The sequence below is a fragment of the Vicugna pacos genome, chromosome 9 (genome assembly GCF_048564905.1).
Source record: "Vicugna pacos chromosome 9, VicPac4, whole genome shotgun sequence".
NCBI classification, from domain to species: Eukaryota; Metazoa; Chordata; class Mammalia; order Artiodactyla; family Camelidae; genus Vicugna; species Vicugna pacos.
Window position 1 is genome coordinate 44746143 of NC_132995.1, and position 16542 is coordinate 44762684.

Below are 16542 nucleotides of genomic sequence, written 5' to 3' on the forward strand. Positions count from 1 at the left end.
ATTAAGAGAAAGATAAGTAATCTAAATAAAACCCAGCAAATGACAATAGCAAGTAGCTTTTGAAAGGATAAAAATAATGACTAATAAAGTAAGAGATGTTTAGTCCTGGTAGAACTCTAAGGAGTGAAGATTAACACGTGCACACAATCACACACAGGATGCCCCAAACCTCTCTCCCACAACACGAAATGTACACACAGACCCTTTTGTAGACAGTGTACCCCACAGACACAGGTCACCCCTACAGTGCCACCCTCCCCATACCTGCTCCTGTTCTTTCTATAGCTGGAGAGACCAGTGCTGGCTGGGAGTGCTGTCTTGAGTACCTTGAAGGAGCCATTCCTGTCAAAGCTAATGACATGGTCTAGGATCTCAGCAGTGTCCCAGGGCCATTGCGTAAGTACCCCCAACACTGCACACACACAGACACACTCACCCCCAACCAAGATCCTGGGAACTGTGCATAGGTGGAGGCAAACCCTGGATCCCACAGAACCCAGAGGAAGGAGCAGGGTCCTTCTTCCCCCTGACCATCTGGCCCTGCTCCTCTGGGCAGTTCTGCACCACACACTGAAACCCAGAGGTGCTCCAGGCCATGGGTCCAAGGCCTTCATTTATTTATAGAGAAACAAGCCCAGAAACACATGGCACTGTCCCTGGTCACACAGCAAATCAGTGGCTGATGTGACCCCTTACCCAGCCCAGAGGAGAGGTCAGGAGGCCATGGCTCACTCTAAACTTTCTAGATTGTGAACAGCCTCTAGATGGTCTCTGAGAGGGGCCTTCAGTGGGGGTTGGGACAGGAAGTCTTGTAGCCCTGCTCCCAGTGGGATCTAGCAGTTACTCTGCTGCAGCAGGGCCAAGGCAGGGACTCCAGGAGGGCTGAGAATCACTGAGGACAGAACATGATGTCCCAGGTCTGCCACCAGTGTCCTCTGTGAACTTGGCCTCTGAGTCTCAGGCTCCTGCTCAGTGCAGGGTTGTGGCTGGTCCCAGAGCTTAAGGTTCTTCTTACTTAGACAGCCCCTGAGGGATTTTTTCCCTCTTTGTAGCTTTGTTACTGTCCAGGGCAGGTCCTTCTGTTCAGATCCCAAGGATGTAAGGGTGAAGAAGGCAGTTAGACACCTTCAAAGTGTCAAAGTCACGTGGCCTCATTGCCCAGGAGTCCTGACACCCTGTGGCCTCGGTGTTCACTATTCCAGCCAAGAGCTGCCTGGGTCCAGTGGAGGCCTTATGACGACAAAGAGGAGCCATTGCACTGGAGACCCCTGTCCCCTCACAAAAGCACTACTCTTATGAATGGGAGACATGAGCCTGGAAAGGCCAGAAATAAGGTTTCTCTCTCAGTCCACGTCAGCAGCACAGGGCACCCTCCCAGCCCAGCCTGTCACACTGGAAGGGCCCTCAGAGAACATCTGGTCCTGCCCTGTCTGGGTCAGGAGGGGAAACTGAGGCTCAGAGGAAAACACGGCTGCTGCAGGGCACTCAGCAGGTCAGGGGAGCCTGGTGAGAGAGGCCTAAACAGGGCAGGTCTGGGAGGTCTGTGGTGGGTGGAGTCAGGGCTTCAGGTGTTATCTGGGGGAACACGAGGCTCAGCCCAGCTCCCTCTGGGCTGGCAGCCCTCTCCTGTGGTGGGGCGGGAGTTGAGAAGAGGCTTCAGGACACTTTTATGTCCTCTTTGAAGTCCCCATTCTCCCCAGATCACAATCCCGTTCTGTCTGCTCTCCTTTCTCCTGACAAGGAACTGAGGACACTGCTTCCCTGACACAGTCCATTCAATTCAACTGAACGTTTGCAGACCCCTCCACAGGCCAGGGTTTACCAAGTGCTGAGGAACCTGGGATGAGTGAACCTCGGTTTTCTCCTGGGTGAGCTCCCTGCAGCCCCTTCCGCCGACTCTCAGGCCCCATTCGCCCTGCAGACCACGTGATCCCAGCAAATCCAACACCTCGCAGGGATCCCGGGGCGCCTGCCCGGGTCTGAGCCCACTCCGCAGGGCCCTGCGTCCTCCGCCTACTCCCAGGCTGCCTGTGGCCCGAGCTCCCCTCCCAGCGCTCGCCACGCTGGTCCCCAGGTGGCTCCAGGGCTCCTGAAGAGAAGCCCCCACCTCCTCCGGGCCACTGAAATCCCACCCACACTCAGCCCAAGCCCAGCCTCCAGGAAGCCCTCCTGGCGGCTCAGCCGCAAGCGCCTCTCTCTGCTGGTTTCCTCCGCCCGCCACGGTAAGGGATCGTCCTGCCACTGGCTCCGCGTCTGCCAGCCATGCGTGGCCCGGGCGGCCAGAGCCCACGTGCTCCAGGTGGGGACCCGAGGCTCTGGGTCCCACCCGCCCTGAGCCGCAGGTGTGTGGCGCGGGCAGCCAGGCGGTGGCCTTCCGGGAGCCTTCTCCCTCCCCGCCCGCCTTGGGCGCGCGCCTTCTCGCCCTGGGACCCCGTTTTGGCCTCGGGGTGAGAAGGAGTGGGAAGGCCGGGCCTGCGCGTCCAGGGCCCCGAGGCCGGCGCTATGGGCGCGAGAAGCCATTAGGAGGCACTGGGCGCCAGCTTGGGCCCCCTGCTGCCCCTGGCGGCCGGTCTGCTCACTGCAGCGCGGGAAGAAAACGACCGTGAGGCTGCCCGGGTCCCCTTGGCGCCGGCAAGCCCTCCCTGCCCTTATCCCTAGCAGTCCTGGGGCAGCCTGTTCTGAACTCTCGGCAGAAATATCTGTGGACCGGCGGGGTGGCGGTAGCGGTGGGAGTGGACACGATCTTAGAGACCCGGAAGGCCTGTAGGGGCCCCTGACCACCCGAAGCTGGGCTGGGGCCAAAAATTGTCGCCTGCAGGCCAGAGTCCGAAGGACGCTCAGAACAGTTAAGCCTGCGTGTTGCAAACATTTCTTAAAAGAAGCATAACCTATTTTTTCCTCAGTGACATCTTAGAGGCCCATGTTGTAAATGCGCATAAGTAGAGCTGCTGTGGGACTGTGAGGAGAGGGTGGTTGCCAACGGGCCCCTGGGAGTGGCGGGAAGGGAGTTTTGCTTAAACGTCCTTTGGGAGGTAAGAGTCAATCCAGGATGGAAAGTGGAACGCGGGATTCAGAATCCAAGCATTACATAGCTAGGCAGCGGGCTTGAGATGAGTAGGAAGAACCATACAAGATTGGTGGTTAGTCGGGGGTAGGACCCGCCACCATGCTCTCCTGGTAAGAGCCCATGGTAAGGAATGTTGAGTTAGAGGCTCCCCATGACAGGGAGGGAGGAAGAGAGGGGAAGCACAGGGACCAGACATGAAGGAGCCTGCCGATTGCATGCATTGTCTTTTCTATTCGGAGGACTCCCCCCTCTTCCTTCACACTGAGCTCAGCCAAAGGCCACGTCTCCTTTGCTGGCCTTGACCTTCTTGGTTGACTTTGGATCCCTTGCCCTGTGTCGTCCGCCAGCTCTCTGCGCTTAGCTCCAGGTGAAGCTAATCTTTACCAGTCTCTGTCCTCTCTACTTGAAGCTGCTGTCTTCCCGGCCCGCCCTGTTAACCACAAGCTTTTTGGGGGTAATTCATTGAGACAGGCCCGACCTTGCTCGTGAATAATTTCTTGAGTGGATGATATCAGTCAATCAGGAAGGGAAGAAGTGTTCTGTGCCTGTGTTTATATAGTTTATGCATTTTCATCTACGACAGGCGCGCAGGTAAATTCCCCGGGGGCTCTAGTGCGGAAAGAGAAATTCCGAGATGGCGGAGCACTACCCTGAGCACAACTATCAAGTGCACTAGGCTACGAGCGCGAAAGTCTCAGAGCTGACATTAGAATTGGGTTGCTCTCCGATTGCTCACCAGAGGGCGCTCCAGCACCCCAAAGAAAGATCTGGGGGCTGATGTTTTAAGGTCTGGCTCTGATGATCCAACCTCTGGCCTCAGTGTTCGCCCTCCAGATGCTAGGGTTCCCCACCCCTGCCCCATTTGACTATAGCTGGCCACGGTCTTTGGGCAGGGGCACCTGCAGTTGGCTGGCTCTTTAAGGGGAGCAAAGGTAAGAAAACCATCAGCTTAACTCCCTGGGGTTTGGTGGATGAAGAGGAAGAAGGAAAAATGCTATTGGGACTTGCAAGGCCTCTAACTCATTGACACAAGGTCTGTTTTTGTTTTTGTTTTTTTTTTAATTGTGGTAGCATGAATTAACATAACATAAAATTTACCATTTTAACTCATTTAAAGAGTCCAGTCCAGTGGCACAACAGTGTTGGCACTCATCACTACTATCTAGTTTCAGAACTTTTCATCACCCCAAAAGGAACCCCATGCCCATTAAGTAGTTACTCACCAAACCTCCAACTTCTAGCCCCTGGAAACCAGTAACCTGCTTTCTGTCTCTATGGATTTGCCTATTCTGGCTGGGTGTTTCATGTAAGTGGAGTCGTTGCGTCTGGCTTTTTTCACTTAGTGTAATCTTTTCAAGGATCATCCATGTTGTAGCATGTATCCATACTTCTTGTCTTTTTCTTGGTGGCTAACACTTCTTTGTATAGCTATACCACATTGTGTTTATCTATCCATGGGCTGATGAACACTTGGGTTGTTTGCACCTGTTGGCTTTTGTGAATAATGCTGCTGTGAACACTAGCGTACAAAAATCTGTTGTGTCTCTGTTTTCAATTCTTTTAGGGATCTACTTAGAAGTGGAATTGCTGGGTCATAGGATAATTTGATGTGTAATTTTTTGAGGGTCCGCCAAACTGTTTTCCACAGTGGCTGCACCATTTTACATTCCTGTCAGCCATGTCCAAGGGTTCCAGTTTCTCCACATCCTCACCAACACTGATTATTTTCTGTAGTTTTGTTGTTGTTGCTGTTATAACCATCCCAGTGGGTGGGAAGCGGTACTTCATTGTGGTTTGAGTTTATATTTTCCTTACGACTAGTGATGTTGAGCATCTTCTCTTTTAACTGGTTTCCCAGAATCCAATATTGCCCCTTCCTCCAGTTTATCTACTGAGTAGGCTGAGTCCTTCCCAAAATCAAGTCTGATCATGTCTCCCCCAGCTCAGAACCCCTCAGTACCTCCCGCTCTCTCTAGAACAGAGCACATATCCCTTCCCTCCCTGCTCCCCAAACACACACCATCTATGCTTTGTCCTCTAGAAAATTCTCCCAATTGCTAAAAGACCCTTCTCCTTCCAACCTGTGCACCTGCTCTTCTCTGCCTAGAACATTCACCTATGCTCTCCTCCACCCCACTCCTGCCACTAACCTCTCCCATCCTTGATGCCTCACACCCTTTCACACTGGGGTTCTGTGCCCCTTCTCTGTGCTCCCCCATCACAACCTCCCCCTCCCATCAAGTCACTTTACCCTTCTGATTTATAATTGCCAGCTCAACTGTCAGTTTCAAAGACTGAAACCCATAAGGGTCAAGGTCAGGTCTATAGGCTCAGCTTTGAATCCTCAGAGCCCAGCATAGCTGAGACCTCAATAAAACACTGCAGACTGTCTGGTCACTTGGTGGGAAAGGTGATGGGCACGTGGGTGGATGTGCAGATGTATCTGATTGCTGGCAGGGCCCCATTTGCTTCCTCTGCCCAGAAGCGCCTCCACCCCAGTTCAGACATTTTTAGTCCCACCAGTTGGTGATGTGCAGCCAACCCTCAGCCAGGGCACAGCTTGGGCTCAAGCTGGTGCTTCCATCCACAGATGGGATTGAGGGACAATGAGGCCGTATTGTTTTTCCTCAGCTGGGTTTTCCATTCTTTTTTGTGTTCATTTCCCCTTTCCATCTTAAACTAAATTCCTTCTGTGTCCTGCCCCTCAACCACTCCCAGGACCCCAGGATTCTTCATCAGTTCTGTCCCTCCACCTCCAGCCTCTTCAGTATCTCCCACCAGCTTCCTCTCCTCTTTGCCATGTTTCCTTCTTTACAGAACTCTCTGCTCCAACAGTTCCCAACCTTAGCTTTAGAATTGGAATCATAGGGGGAGGTCTGAAAAAATCTGATGACCAGTCTGCATCCCTAGTAATTAAATAGAAAAGGGGTGGGGGACCCAGATACCTGAGCATCGGTATTTTAAAAGTACCCAGGTTACTTGAACTTGCCTCAGAGTTTGAGAACCACTGTTCTCTTTGACTCTGTACCCCTCAGGCTGCCCCATTTTTCCTTTTGTCCAGATGTCTCAGTTGAGAATTCTGCACCCCCCCTTACATTCTTATCAGTGGCTGACAATTTGATGCTTAACAATCTAGCATCTGGCCCAAGAGTGCCCAGAAACCACCCGTCCAGACTGCTGTAGCCAAGTGGCCCCCCGTTCCTGTCATCTTCCTCTGTCTCCTGCAGCCTGGTGGAGGGCTGTGTGGGGTTGTGTGAACCTGGCCTCAAACCCTAATTCCAACTCTTCCTTGCTGTGTGATCTTGAGCAAGTTACTTAAACTCTCTAAGCTTTAGTTTCCTTCAGTGGAAACCACCCCTCTGGGTCAGCTATGAAAGTGGGCTGTGATAGTGCAGCAATTGCTTGTCCAGAGCCCACCAGTGCTCTGGATTATGATCCAGAACTTATGCCCCTTCTAGAAACCCTCTCCTCCATGGGCTGCCTCGCTGACCACTGGGGTCCTCCCCCTGGCCTCTCACCACGCTTTTTCTTTCCCCTTCCTCAGTCCCCTAAGAATTGCTAACCCTAAATGAGCATTTATTTTAAGCCTGGCATAATCAAAGCCCTGTTAACTCCCAGGTCTGACCATAGCTTTAGGAGGAATGTCATTTCATCATCTCCATTTTACAGATGAGAAAACTGAGGCACAGGCAGGCAGGCAACCTGTCAAAGCTCCTGATGCTTGGAAGTGGCACGCCTGGGCTTCCAATCAGGGCAGTTTGATGGAATGGCTGGGCTCCTCATCCCTGCCCCCACTGCCTTCCATTGAGAGGGGTCCAGGCTTCTATTCCTGCACCCTTTGTATTCCCTGCAACCCTTTCTAGGTAGTGCCAAATTCCCAATTTCATAGATCCAGATGTGAAAGGTAAAGTAGAGAAGCTTCTAGAAGAAAACAGAGGAGCATATCATCATGATACTGGGGGCAGCAAATATTTCCTAAATAAGATTCTACAAGAATGAACTTTAAAAGATGAACTAGATTGAATTAAAAATCGAGAACTTCTGTTCATCTGAAGACACCATTGAGAGACCTAGAAGAGGAGGGTATAGCTCAAGTGGTAGAGCAAATGCTTAGCATGCAGGAGGTCCTGGTTTCAATCCCCAGTACCTTCTCTAAAAATAAATAAATAAACATTGGTAGAAGGGTTTGTGTTCAGCACATAGAGCAAGAGCTCCTATGAATCAGTACGCCTCTCCCACAAACATCATATAGGCCTGGATCCTTGCTCTTCCACCTCTTTAGTGAGATCTTAGACAAGTCTCTCCAAGGTTCTGACTCCCTGAATTAATTCTCAGATTTCCAGATTGAGGATCAAATCCATGCTGGTGTCCCTCACTGTTGAATTTCCTGTGAGAATAAAAAATGAGATAATTTTCCAAAAATGGATCAAGTGTCAGATGGGGAGTTATGTGTCTATGAAGACCATGCCCCTTTCTCAAATTGAAGCTCCCTGAGGACTTGGGCCGGGTCTAAGGCCGATCTCTGGTCTCTGGCACTGTGCACAGGCCCTGGTACGGTGCTCAGAGTTTATGGGAGCACATGTTTGATACATAAGTGGGCAGGGAACAGCATTCCTGGATGAGGGAACAGCATGAGTGAAGCATGAAGGTGGAAATGTACAGCCAAGTACACTGGATGTCAGGTTAGGGTACAATCATGGGAAAAGTAAGAACAGGCTGGGCCTGGATGGGGACGGGTCTTAAATACCAGCCATTGTTTGGAACACCATAGGCAGTCATAACAGTTTTGGCGACAAGGGCTGTGTACCTGAGGGGTAAGAGAGAAAGGGAGAGACCGAGAGCATTGGAGATTGGAGGTCAGGGGCGATCAAAGATTTCTAAGTATCAGCCATTTTAGGACATCTGCTTCAAAAGAAGGAAGCCAATGAGTGAGAAGGAAGCCAGCCTAGAAGAAAGAGTATGTTCATTAAGGGGGTGGGCCAGTGGCAGGAGGTGAATCTGGGGAGTAGAGCAGAAGAGGATCCAGCCTCACCACCCCTTCGCCTCCTGCCAGAAAGGGACCACCAGGCAGAGGGGTTGGGCAGTGCTTCTCAGCTGGGGTCCCCAGACCAGCAGCAGCAATGATACCCTCACCCAGAATCTTGCTAGAGATACAGAGGCCCCACCCCAGGCCCACAGAATCAGGATCTCCTGGGGGTGGGCCTGGTGCTCTGTTTCAACAAGCCCTCCAGGGTAATGTGAGGGCTCCAATGTCAGGACCCCTGGACGAAGCTCCCGCAGAAAAGAAGTTTCCCCTGGCCGTCACTTACAGAGACACCAGTGAGAAATGAAGGATCCCAGAGCCGGCCTTCTGGAGCCAGGACTCACCTGGAGAAGGGAATTTGAAAGGGCTCTTGGGTATAGCTCAACCTAAGTTTCCACCTTTGCTCAAACACCGGCTCTTGTGGGGCCACCTGAACCCAACCCAAAGACTCATCCCCTGAAAAGTTGCTCACTCCACCTCACCTCCCACTGTGAATTTCCCTGGCAGATCCCTGTCTACCCCCTCATCCATGGATTCCAGTCTTACGGGAAGTGATAGCCCAGCGGGTGGCCCTGTGGTAGGTGGTGGTTGAGGCCACGCCCGGTAACTGATGAGCCAGTCCGGGCCCTATACCTGACCGGGTCCTGCCCCTGAGCTTGATTACCAATTAGTATAAAACCCACAGCCCTGCAGGAGAAGGGGTCTGGGTGTGGGAGGGATGGGGCTGGAGGAAGGGGTTCCCAGCACTAGCTGAGGGGCAGCTCCTCCCGTCTCCAGGGTTGGACCTTCTGCCGTCAGAGGTGAGTTTCACGCCACGGGGGAATGGTCAGTGCTCGCCTTGCTGGCAGGGTGGACCCGGCGCAGGTATTTTGTGTTGAAGCTTGAGAAAGAGAGTTGCCTGTATTCCAGCTCTGGGGGTAGAAAGGAGGGGGATATTGAGTCTCCCTGATACACTTTGTAGAAGCCTTGTCTTATTCTTAGGATGAAATTCTCTGCATCCATGAAATCCTGGTGAAATGGCCTCCCTGCCTTTCAGCCTCACCCAGCTTGGGCCTGGGCAGCTCCCCATCCCTCTTGTCCACCCTCTTCAGGCTGGGCCAGGAATGTGGGCGCTTTCACCCTCCCCAGGGCCGAGCCGGCCCAGGTAAAGGGGCCTGATTCACCTCCGGGCAAATTTGTTAAATTATTTAAACAAGTAAGTAAGAACCACAAGGAGCCCAAATCGTCATTTGGGGGGAAGATGAGAGAAAAAGGACTTGGCTGAGAAAAAAGCTCATCGTCCAACAATTTTTAATTTAGGTTCAAATAGCCACAAATATGCAAGAATTCTCCCAAGTTCCGCAGTGACGAATCTCCCTTCCATTCTTCTTTACTCTTTGTCAGTTTCTATTCCCAAAGGCAATGCCCTTCCTAATTTCCTATGTGCATACAAACATATGCAAAGGTAGGTTCTGATTTCCGTCCTTCTTTTACATCAGCGCTGTGCGCATTGAATCCACCCTCCCCCATTAACTTACCTTGGAATTGAATCCACCCTCCCCCATTAACTTACCTTGGAATTGAATCCACCCTCCCCCATTAACTTACCTTGGAATTGAATCCACCCTCCCCCATTAACTTACCTTGGAATTGAATCCACCCTCCCCCATTAACTTACCTTGGAATTTCCGACTTCCAGGCATTGGTGTTCTTGTTATTTTTAACAGTTGCATCGAATTGCACTTCGTGCATACACCGACTTATTTCATGGGTCCCTTCCTGTGGATTTTGGGTTTGTCCAGTCATCTGCTACCAAGCAAAGCTGTGATGCTTCAGCTTAGACAGAGATAATATGCCTTACATTCAGGGGCACCTTTAGGATAAAGTCCTAAAAGTAAGAGTGCTGGCTCAGAGGGTCACTGGCCGCATTTGTAACTGCAGTGGATGTTGCCTCCCTTCCTCTGATGGGGAGGTAGGAAAGGAGGCTGTTGAGAGCCAGGCAGGGCAGGATTTGAACCTCTTCTCAGTGCTTTCTAGCTGCTTTCTCACTCAGTCTGAGCTTCAGTTATTAAAACCTGTAAAACACAGCCCACACAACTTTGCAGATGACATAGGACAAGCTAGGTAAATTTCAGGACCACAGACACCATGAGACCTACAAGTGTCAAGAGTAGTGGAGTCTGGCCATATGCTGTCCCCACATCTTCCCAAGGGCAGGCAGCCTGGGGGCCCCCAGGGTGACTGCTGAGCATTCGTGGAGAGGGGTGTGTGAGAGCCAAGGATTGAGCCTGGTCATCAAGGTCTTGGTTCCAGTTGGAAGGTCCTCTCCCCAGTGCTATCTGCCCTCTTGTCCCTGTGATGGAAGCTTCCTGAAGGAAGACATTTGGGTCTGCCCTAAATCCTCAAAGCTCTGGTCCCTGCCATAGTCCACAGATAGACACAGTCTGCCATGCATTGAGTGTTTGTCACTGTCCTTATCTGACTTGGAGTATTCTGTACATGTGATTCCATACAGTTCTCAGAATTATCCCCGAGGATAGGAGAGATGAAATCCCCACCAGCCAATCTCTTCATCATTCTGCAGCCTTGCGCCATCCAAATGGAATGTCTTTTTTGCATGACCATTGAGTTTTCCCACACTGTCCCCTCCAGGGGGAGAGAGACCCTGAGATGTGTGTGGAGTTTCCTGTGGCCTCACGTTTCATTCACACGGGGGATGAGCCCTCGTTTGAAAAGTATCCGGGCAGATGAAAGGGTGAGTTTGATTTTAGAGGACAGGAAATGCAGTCCGCGTGTCTAGAATGAAAAACATAACACCTGGTCCTAACATCTCAAGATGCCTGTGTGGAATTTCACCCTTAATACCATCACTGCCAACATGTAGTATCAGAAGTTAGTCGGTCACCACTTTTGAATCCTCTCCCTAAGAGGGGTGTTCTCTGAGCCTTCTCAATAGACTTGAACAGCACATCTGCACGTTGGCATCTGTTCCCTCTCTTGCTACAGGAATCGGGACATATTGGGAACCCAGGGGTGAGTGTGATCTCAAGCCCTAGAACCAGGTGGCTCAGGCACTTTGCCAGTCGACGGACATGAGTGAAGAGAAGGAAGAGGCCTCGTTCAGTATACTCACGATTTATGATGACCCGGAGGAGAGGGGGAGTGTGCCAGAAAGCCCTGGCATTTCCTCTCAGCATGAACATCACACACAATCTCAGCTGGATGAGGTGTGTGGTCCCCTGCAGCAGCTCCCTGGCTCCCTGGCACAATGTGGGCCAGTTTTTCAGGAGGTGAGCTGTGTGACTCCACAGCAGTGGGTCCCCCAGGCCCTTGACAGATCTGAGCTGCAGGTCCCTTGGTTCTCTGAGGTGGAATCAGAAGAAGCAGAGCCTGGCCCCAGGTAGGTCTCACCTGAACAAGACTTGGAGGGGGGTGGGGAATGGCCTGGGGCAAGGAATCCCAGCAGGAGCTCTCCATCTCATGCCCTGTCTTCTCCCTGTCTCCTCCATGTGTCACAGCTCCCCACCAGGACTCGGGTTTGGTAAGTCCCAGCTGGGATGATGTGGGCAGGCTCGGTGTAACCCAAGGCTGGGCCTCGGATGGGGGACCAGGAATGAGATCTTGGGTCAGGAGGGCAGCCTTCTCCCTGGATCCTGTGATGCTGCTGCTGCCAGACACCCTCTCTGCTGCTCTCTCCCTGCAGCTCAGCTTTGTCCTTCACCTCCTCCCAGTGAAGAAGTCCGGTCATTGCTCAGAGCAATTGTAAGTCTTTTTTTTTTTTTAATATGACATCTTTCCCTTCTTGTTATCCACCAAGCAAGAAGCTAGTAGGAAGAAGATGAGGGCGTGCGGTGTGTCCACATCCCCACTCTCTCTCCCACAGGTGGTGGGTGCACGGGACTCCCTGCTTCTTTTGACCTGGGCTACCCTTCTCCCATCACCAAGTGTGGGGCTTCAGCTCACAATGTCACTTCCATAGTTCCATCCTAGGGGACTCTGAGCTGGGCCCTCCTCTCATGGCTGGTGCTCAGAATTATCTCAGAACGTGGCCTGTTACCAAGGAGGGAAACCTGGGCTCGTGCAGAGGGAGTCAATGGTATGGGGACTCCAGATGAGGACACAGTTCTCTGTCTGGGGTCAGAGAGGAGCTGTCGGATGAAGGCTTAGGAATTGAGTCAGAGGGCAGGGCAGGCTGTCCCCGCTGTGGGTAAAGGCAAGTCTAGGCTATGACCCTCTCCTGGCCACCCAGCCTCCCATTCCAGACGAAGCAGTGGTCAGGCAGAGGACTCCACGTGGGTCCTGGAAGGTTGGCAAACTCCACCACGGAAAGAAAGTCTATGCTGTGGCCGTCAGCGGCTCTACTCACCACGTGTACACGTGCGGCCATGGCTACATCAGAGTGTGGAACGAGAGTGCCCTGCACGCCTGGGACCAGGCCCCCCAGGCCCAGCTCAACCTCCAGGTGAGGGGTCATCAGGAAGACTGGGGGAGCCCAGACATGACCTCTGTCCTGACACTCGGAGCCCATGCTTCCAGAAGGTGATATGAGAGTGTAAACTGTTCCTACAGGACCATCAGAACTGTGTCCTCACCTGCAAGCTGTTCCCAGATGAGCAGAGGTTGATCACGGGGGGTCTGTCCCAGACCCTGACTCTGTGGGACCTAGCACCCACCCCTCGCATCAGGGCACAGCTGGCCTCCACGGGCCCCATGTGCTATTCCCTGGCCATCTCCTCCAATGCCCAGATCTGCTTGGCTTGTTTCAAAGGATTTGTTGAGATCTGGGATTTGCAGAACCAAATCTTGATCAGGTACGATGGGGGAGGGCTTGACGCTGAGGCTTTGGGAAAGTGTGTGTCCCCTTCCCGACCTCACCTCTGAGCAGTAGGACTAGGTGAGTCAACGTGGAGAACGTCTCTGAGCCACGTATCTAGGGGCTTCCTGGGCCCCCAACTTCTGGGGGTCCAGCCAATGCATGAACTTCTGAGTTTTCCCTCCAGGAAGCATGAAGTCCCCATCTATGGGTCCCGATGTGTGGACATCACGGGCAATAAGTTCTGGACGGGAGGCGAAGACACCAGCCTGTATTCCTGGGACCTGAGGAGCTACCAGCGGCTGCAGCAACATGATTTACAGCATGAGGTGCCTGGATGGCCCCCGCCGGGCTGCGTGCGGCCCCGGGGACCGGGAGTTGTGGGTGCCCGCGGGAGCGGGGTCCGCCTTGGAAGAGGTGGGACAAACGCTGGCACTGGCACCTTGAGTGCTGACTGTAGACCTCCTTCCAAACAGATCCTCAGCATCACGCATGACCCCAGTGAGGAGTGGTTGTTAGTGGGCTTGCGAATGAGTGACATCATAATCCTGCACACGCACCGGAAGGAGAAGTTTAAAGCTGTGTTACACAAATACATCCACCACCACAATCTCAAGTTTGCCTCCTGTGGTGAGTGAGCAGGCAGGCGACACCTCTGGGTGTCCTGTCCCCCTACAAGGCATCTACTCACCTGGAGAGTCTTATTTCAGACTCTTAACTCCCTCTTCTCAGGCCCCAGCAGTGGCCAGGGGCCCACCTTCCCTCTGTCCTCAACCCACACGCCCCACATCAGCCTCCTCCGGGTCCCGCTGTTTACCCCCTGCCAGCCTGGCTCCCTCCCTCCCTTCTTTCTCTGCTGCCCTCCCTCTCTGTTTCTGGCTCTGCCGATAACAGTAGCTTCCTACATGGAACCACAGCCCAAAGACACAGGAGACAGAAGAGGCCCGAAGCCCCATATGATTGCTCTGTTTAGTGACCCTTAACGTGATCCCAGGCCTGGCCGGAGGGTGTGGGCAGATGAGGGAGTGGTTTGGGCCATGTCTCTGAGTTTTAGAGATGGGGAACCTGAGGCAGAGAAAGAGTGATGCTTGCCCTAGTCTGGTTGGGAGCTGAGCTGGGACTAGAATGCAGGCTGGGTCTCTGACCCCTCCATTTGTCTTCCCTTCACCAGGGAGCTATTTTGTGACCACCCAGGACGAGTCGATCCACTGCCTTGCTGCACCTTCTCTGCAGAGGTTGTTTCAGGTACTGGATGGAGGGCTGCACCAACCCAGGCACTTGGGGCTCACAGCCCTGGTCCCCATTTGGTGGGGCCCCAGAGATAGTGCTAGAAACTACCTCTGAAATAGCATCCAGGGCCAGTGGATATATCGGAGGGGAAGGAGGACTCAAGGTCCTGTGAACCCCTGGGCTCCACCTAGAGCCCTGAACCTGGCCAGGGGTCTAGCCGAGCCTCATGTCTATAGGGAGCCTTGAAACAGCCTCACCTGAAGTGTGAATCCCTGGCCCAAGCCTGGCCCCTGCATGTCGTCCCTCTTGTGGCCTCTTTCCTTCCAGGCAGAGGAGTCTACAGACATCCTGTGTTGTGATGTGTCTTCTGACAACCAGTATCTGGTCACCGGCTCTAAGAACAGTGCCACAGTTTACCAGCTCTTGTATTGAAGGTTGTGAGCCATGGTCCACAATGAAGACCCAGAGAAGGCCAGTGGGCTGAGAGGTTGACCCCAGGGCTCTGGGTAACTTCAGTACCTCCCATGCCTCTACCTTCTCCCTGGCCAGTCATCTGTCCTCCCCTTCCCACCCAGCCCACACCTAGCCTTCCCTCCCAGGTTTTTATTATATGGCTTAGGAATTTTTCCTTTGTTATTTTTCTACTACTGATTTCTGGATTTTGTAATTAATAAAATAGAAAAGCAAAACCTGAAATGGCTGGGATAGATGGTCATTTATTTCCAATAACAAACTCATTGTGATGGATTGCTTATGCCTCCATTCAGCAAATTCCAGGGTGGGGAAGGAATTTTAGACCAGACTTAGTTTTGTTTATAACTTTTTGGGGGGCCAGGGAATTCTTGGAATCTTAAGAAAGTTTGATAAGCAAAATATGTACACGTATGAACTGTAAGATTGTATCAGGTGTTGGTAGACTGATACAATCACCTCTTGATGCAGGTGAAGACTCCTTGAGCTGGCCTAACCATATCTCAGGGAGAGCTCACCTTTTAGCTTCCTACTTGATGAAACCTCGCTTTGTCTGAGTCTTTCAAAGTCCTGATCCTAATTCTGGCATTTGGTAAGAGTCAAAATCTGCCTGTCTCCATTTCAGGACAATGACCTCCTGTTTGAGGGTATAATATTTTGTCTGGCCTTCGCCAGGCCAACACAGCCCCAGCTCCCGGAATCAAGCTGTACAGACCTGCTTTCTAATCTTCCATCCTGCCTCCTCATTGCTTGGTGTTGGCATGGCTGAGACAGCCAGCTGCCTGCTAAAGTCTGTAGTTTGAAGTTACCCAGAGGAGGCACAAAGCCAGGGACCAAGTGTACCATCCTTTGCATCGAGACCCTGTTGGGTACCTTTTTCTTGCTGATGGGTTACGAGTGAAGCACATGTCTCATTTCTGGGCCAAGGCTAATGGAGTAAGGGTCCCCTCCAGGTTCTCTGTCCCCGTCTACCAGCTCCAGCAAATGATATGGAGCCTTAGGGGATTGCAAAACAATGAGGTGGGAGCCTCCTGTGTCCACAAATCAAACGTGGAGAAAAACTGCCAACTCTGGATTATTTCATGGAAGAGAAATAAACTTATATTTGAATTGTTACATTTTTGGGAGTCTATAACTATAGCTCTAGAAATATACAACTTGTACTTAAAGGACCAGATGGTAAATATTTTAGGCCTTGTCCTATGCTCTTTGTCCCAATTATTCACCTCTGCTGTTGTAGCATGAAAACAGTCATAGACAACAGATAAATGAATGTGACTGTGACAATAAAACTTTATAAAAACAGGAAGTGGGCCAGATTTGGTCTGCTGGCTGTAGTTTGCTGAGTCCTGCTGTGGCCAATGAGCCTCTAAATAATACATTTATTTAGAATCCGTTTAAAAATATGATACAGAGGGTGGAGACCAATAGTAGATCTATCCTATTGGGCTGTAGTAACAAACAGCCTCCAACTGTCTCTATAACAAGTGTCCATCAATGGATAAGTAGGTAAAATAAAATGCAGTTTTGTTATATATAATGGAAAATTATTTAGCCTTTGAAAGGAAGGAAATTCTGACATATGGTACAGTATGGATGTACCTTGAAGACATGCAGAGTGAAATAAGACATGGACAATAATGTATGGTTCCACTCATGAGGTACTTAGGTCATTCATAGAGACAGACAGTAGAATGGTGGTGACAGGAGCTGCGGGGAGGGGGATATGGGAGGTTATTGCCTAATGGCTACAGAGTTTCAGTTTTGCAAGAAGAAAGAAGTTCTGGAGACAGGTGGTGGTGATAGTTGTGCAATAATGTGGATGTGCTTAATGCCATTGACCTGTACACTGTAAAATGGTTAAGATGATAAATTTTATGTTACATATATCATAGACAATTTTAAAAAGGAAAAAAGGCAGGGAACTGTAAAGATCAAATTCAGAATAGTGGTAACCTT

The 16542-nt window shown here is 51.5% G+C and overlaps 1 protein-coding gene across 2 annotated transcripts; it reads left to right on the top strand.

The window, feature by feature from the left end:
* Positions 1 to 1398: 1398 nt before the first annotated feature.
* Positions 1399 to 14808, top strand: TLE7 (TLE family member 7). Of its 2 annotated transcripts, none has more exons than XM_072967678.1 (11): positions 1399 to 1506; positions 1742 to 1868; positions 11076 to 11469; positions 11588 to 11610; positions 11773 to 11831; positions 12319 to 12531; positions 12639 to 12880; positions 13070 to 13211; positions 13359 to 13512; positions 14054 to 14127; positions 14440 to 14808. In XM_072967678.1, the coding sequence occupies exons 3-11, from the start codon at positions 11162 to 11164 to the stop codon at positions 14542 to 14544; spliced, it is 1320 nt and encodes a 439-aa protein (XP_072823779.1). In that variant the 5' UTR covers positions 1399 to 1506; positions 1742 to 1868; positions 11076 to 11161; the 3' UTR covers positions 14545 to 14808. The 2 variants fall into 2 exon arrangements, with proteins under 2 accessions (XP_072823779.1, XP_072823780.1); XM_072967679.1 differs by having other exon boundaries at positions 1401 to 1492.
* The last annotated feature ends 1734 nt before the right edge of the window (positions 14809 to 16542 follow it).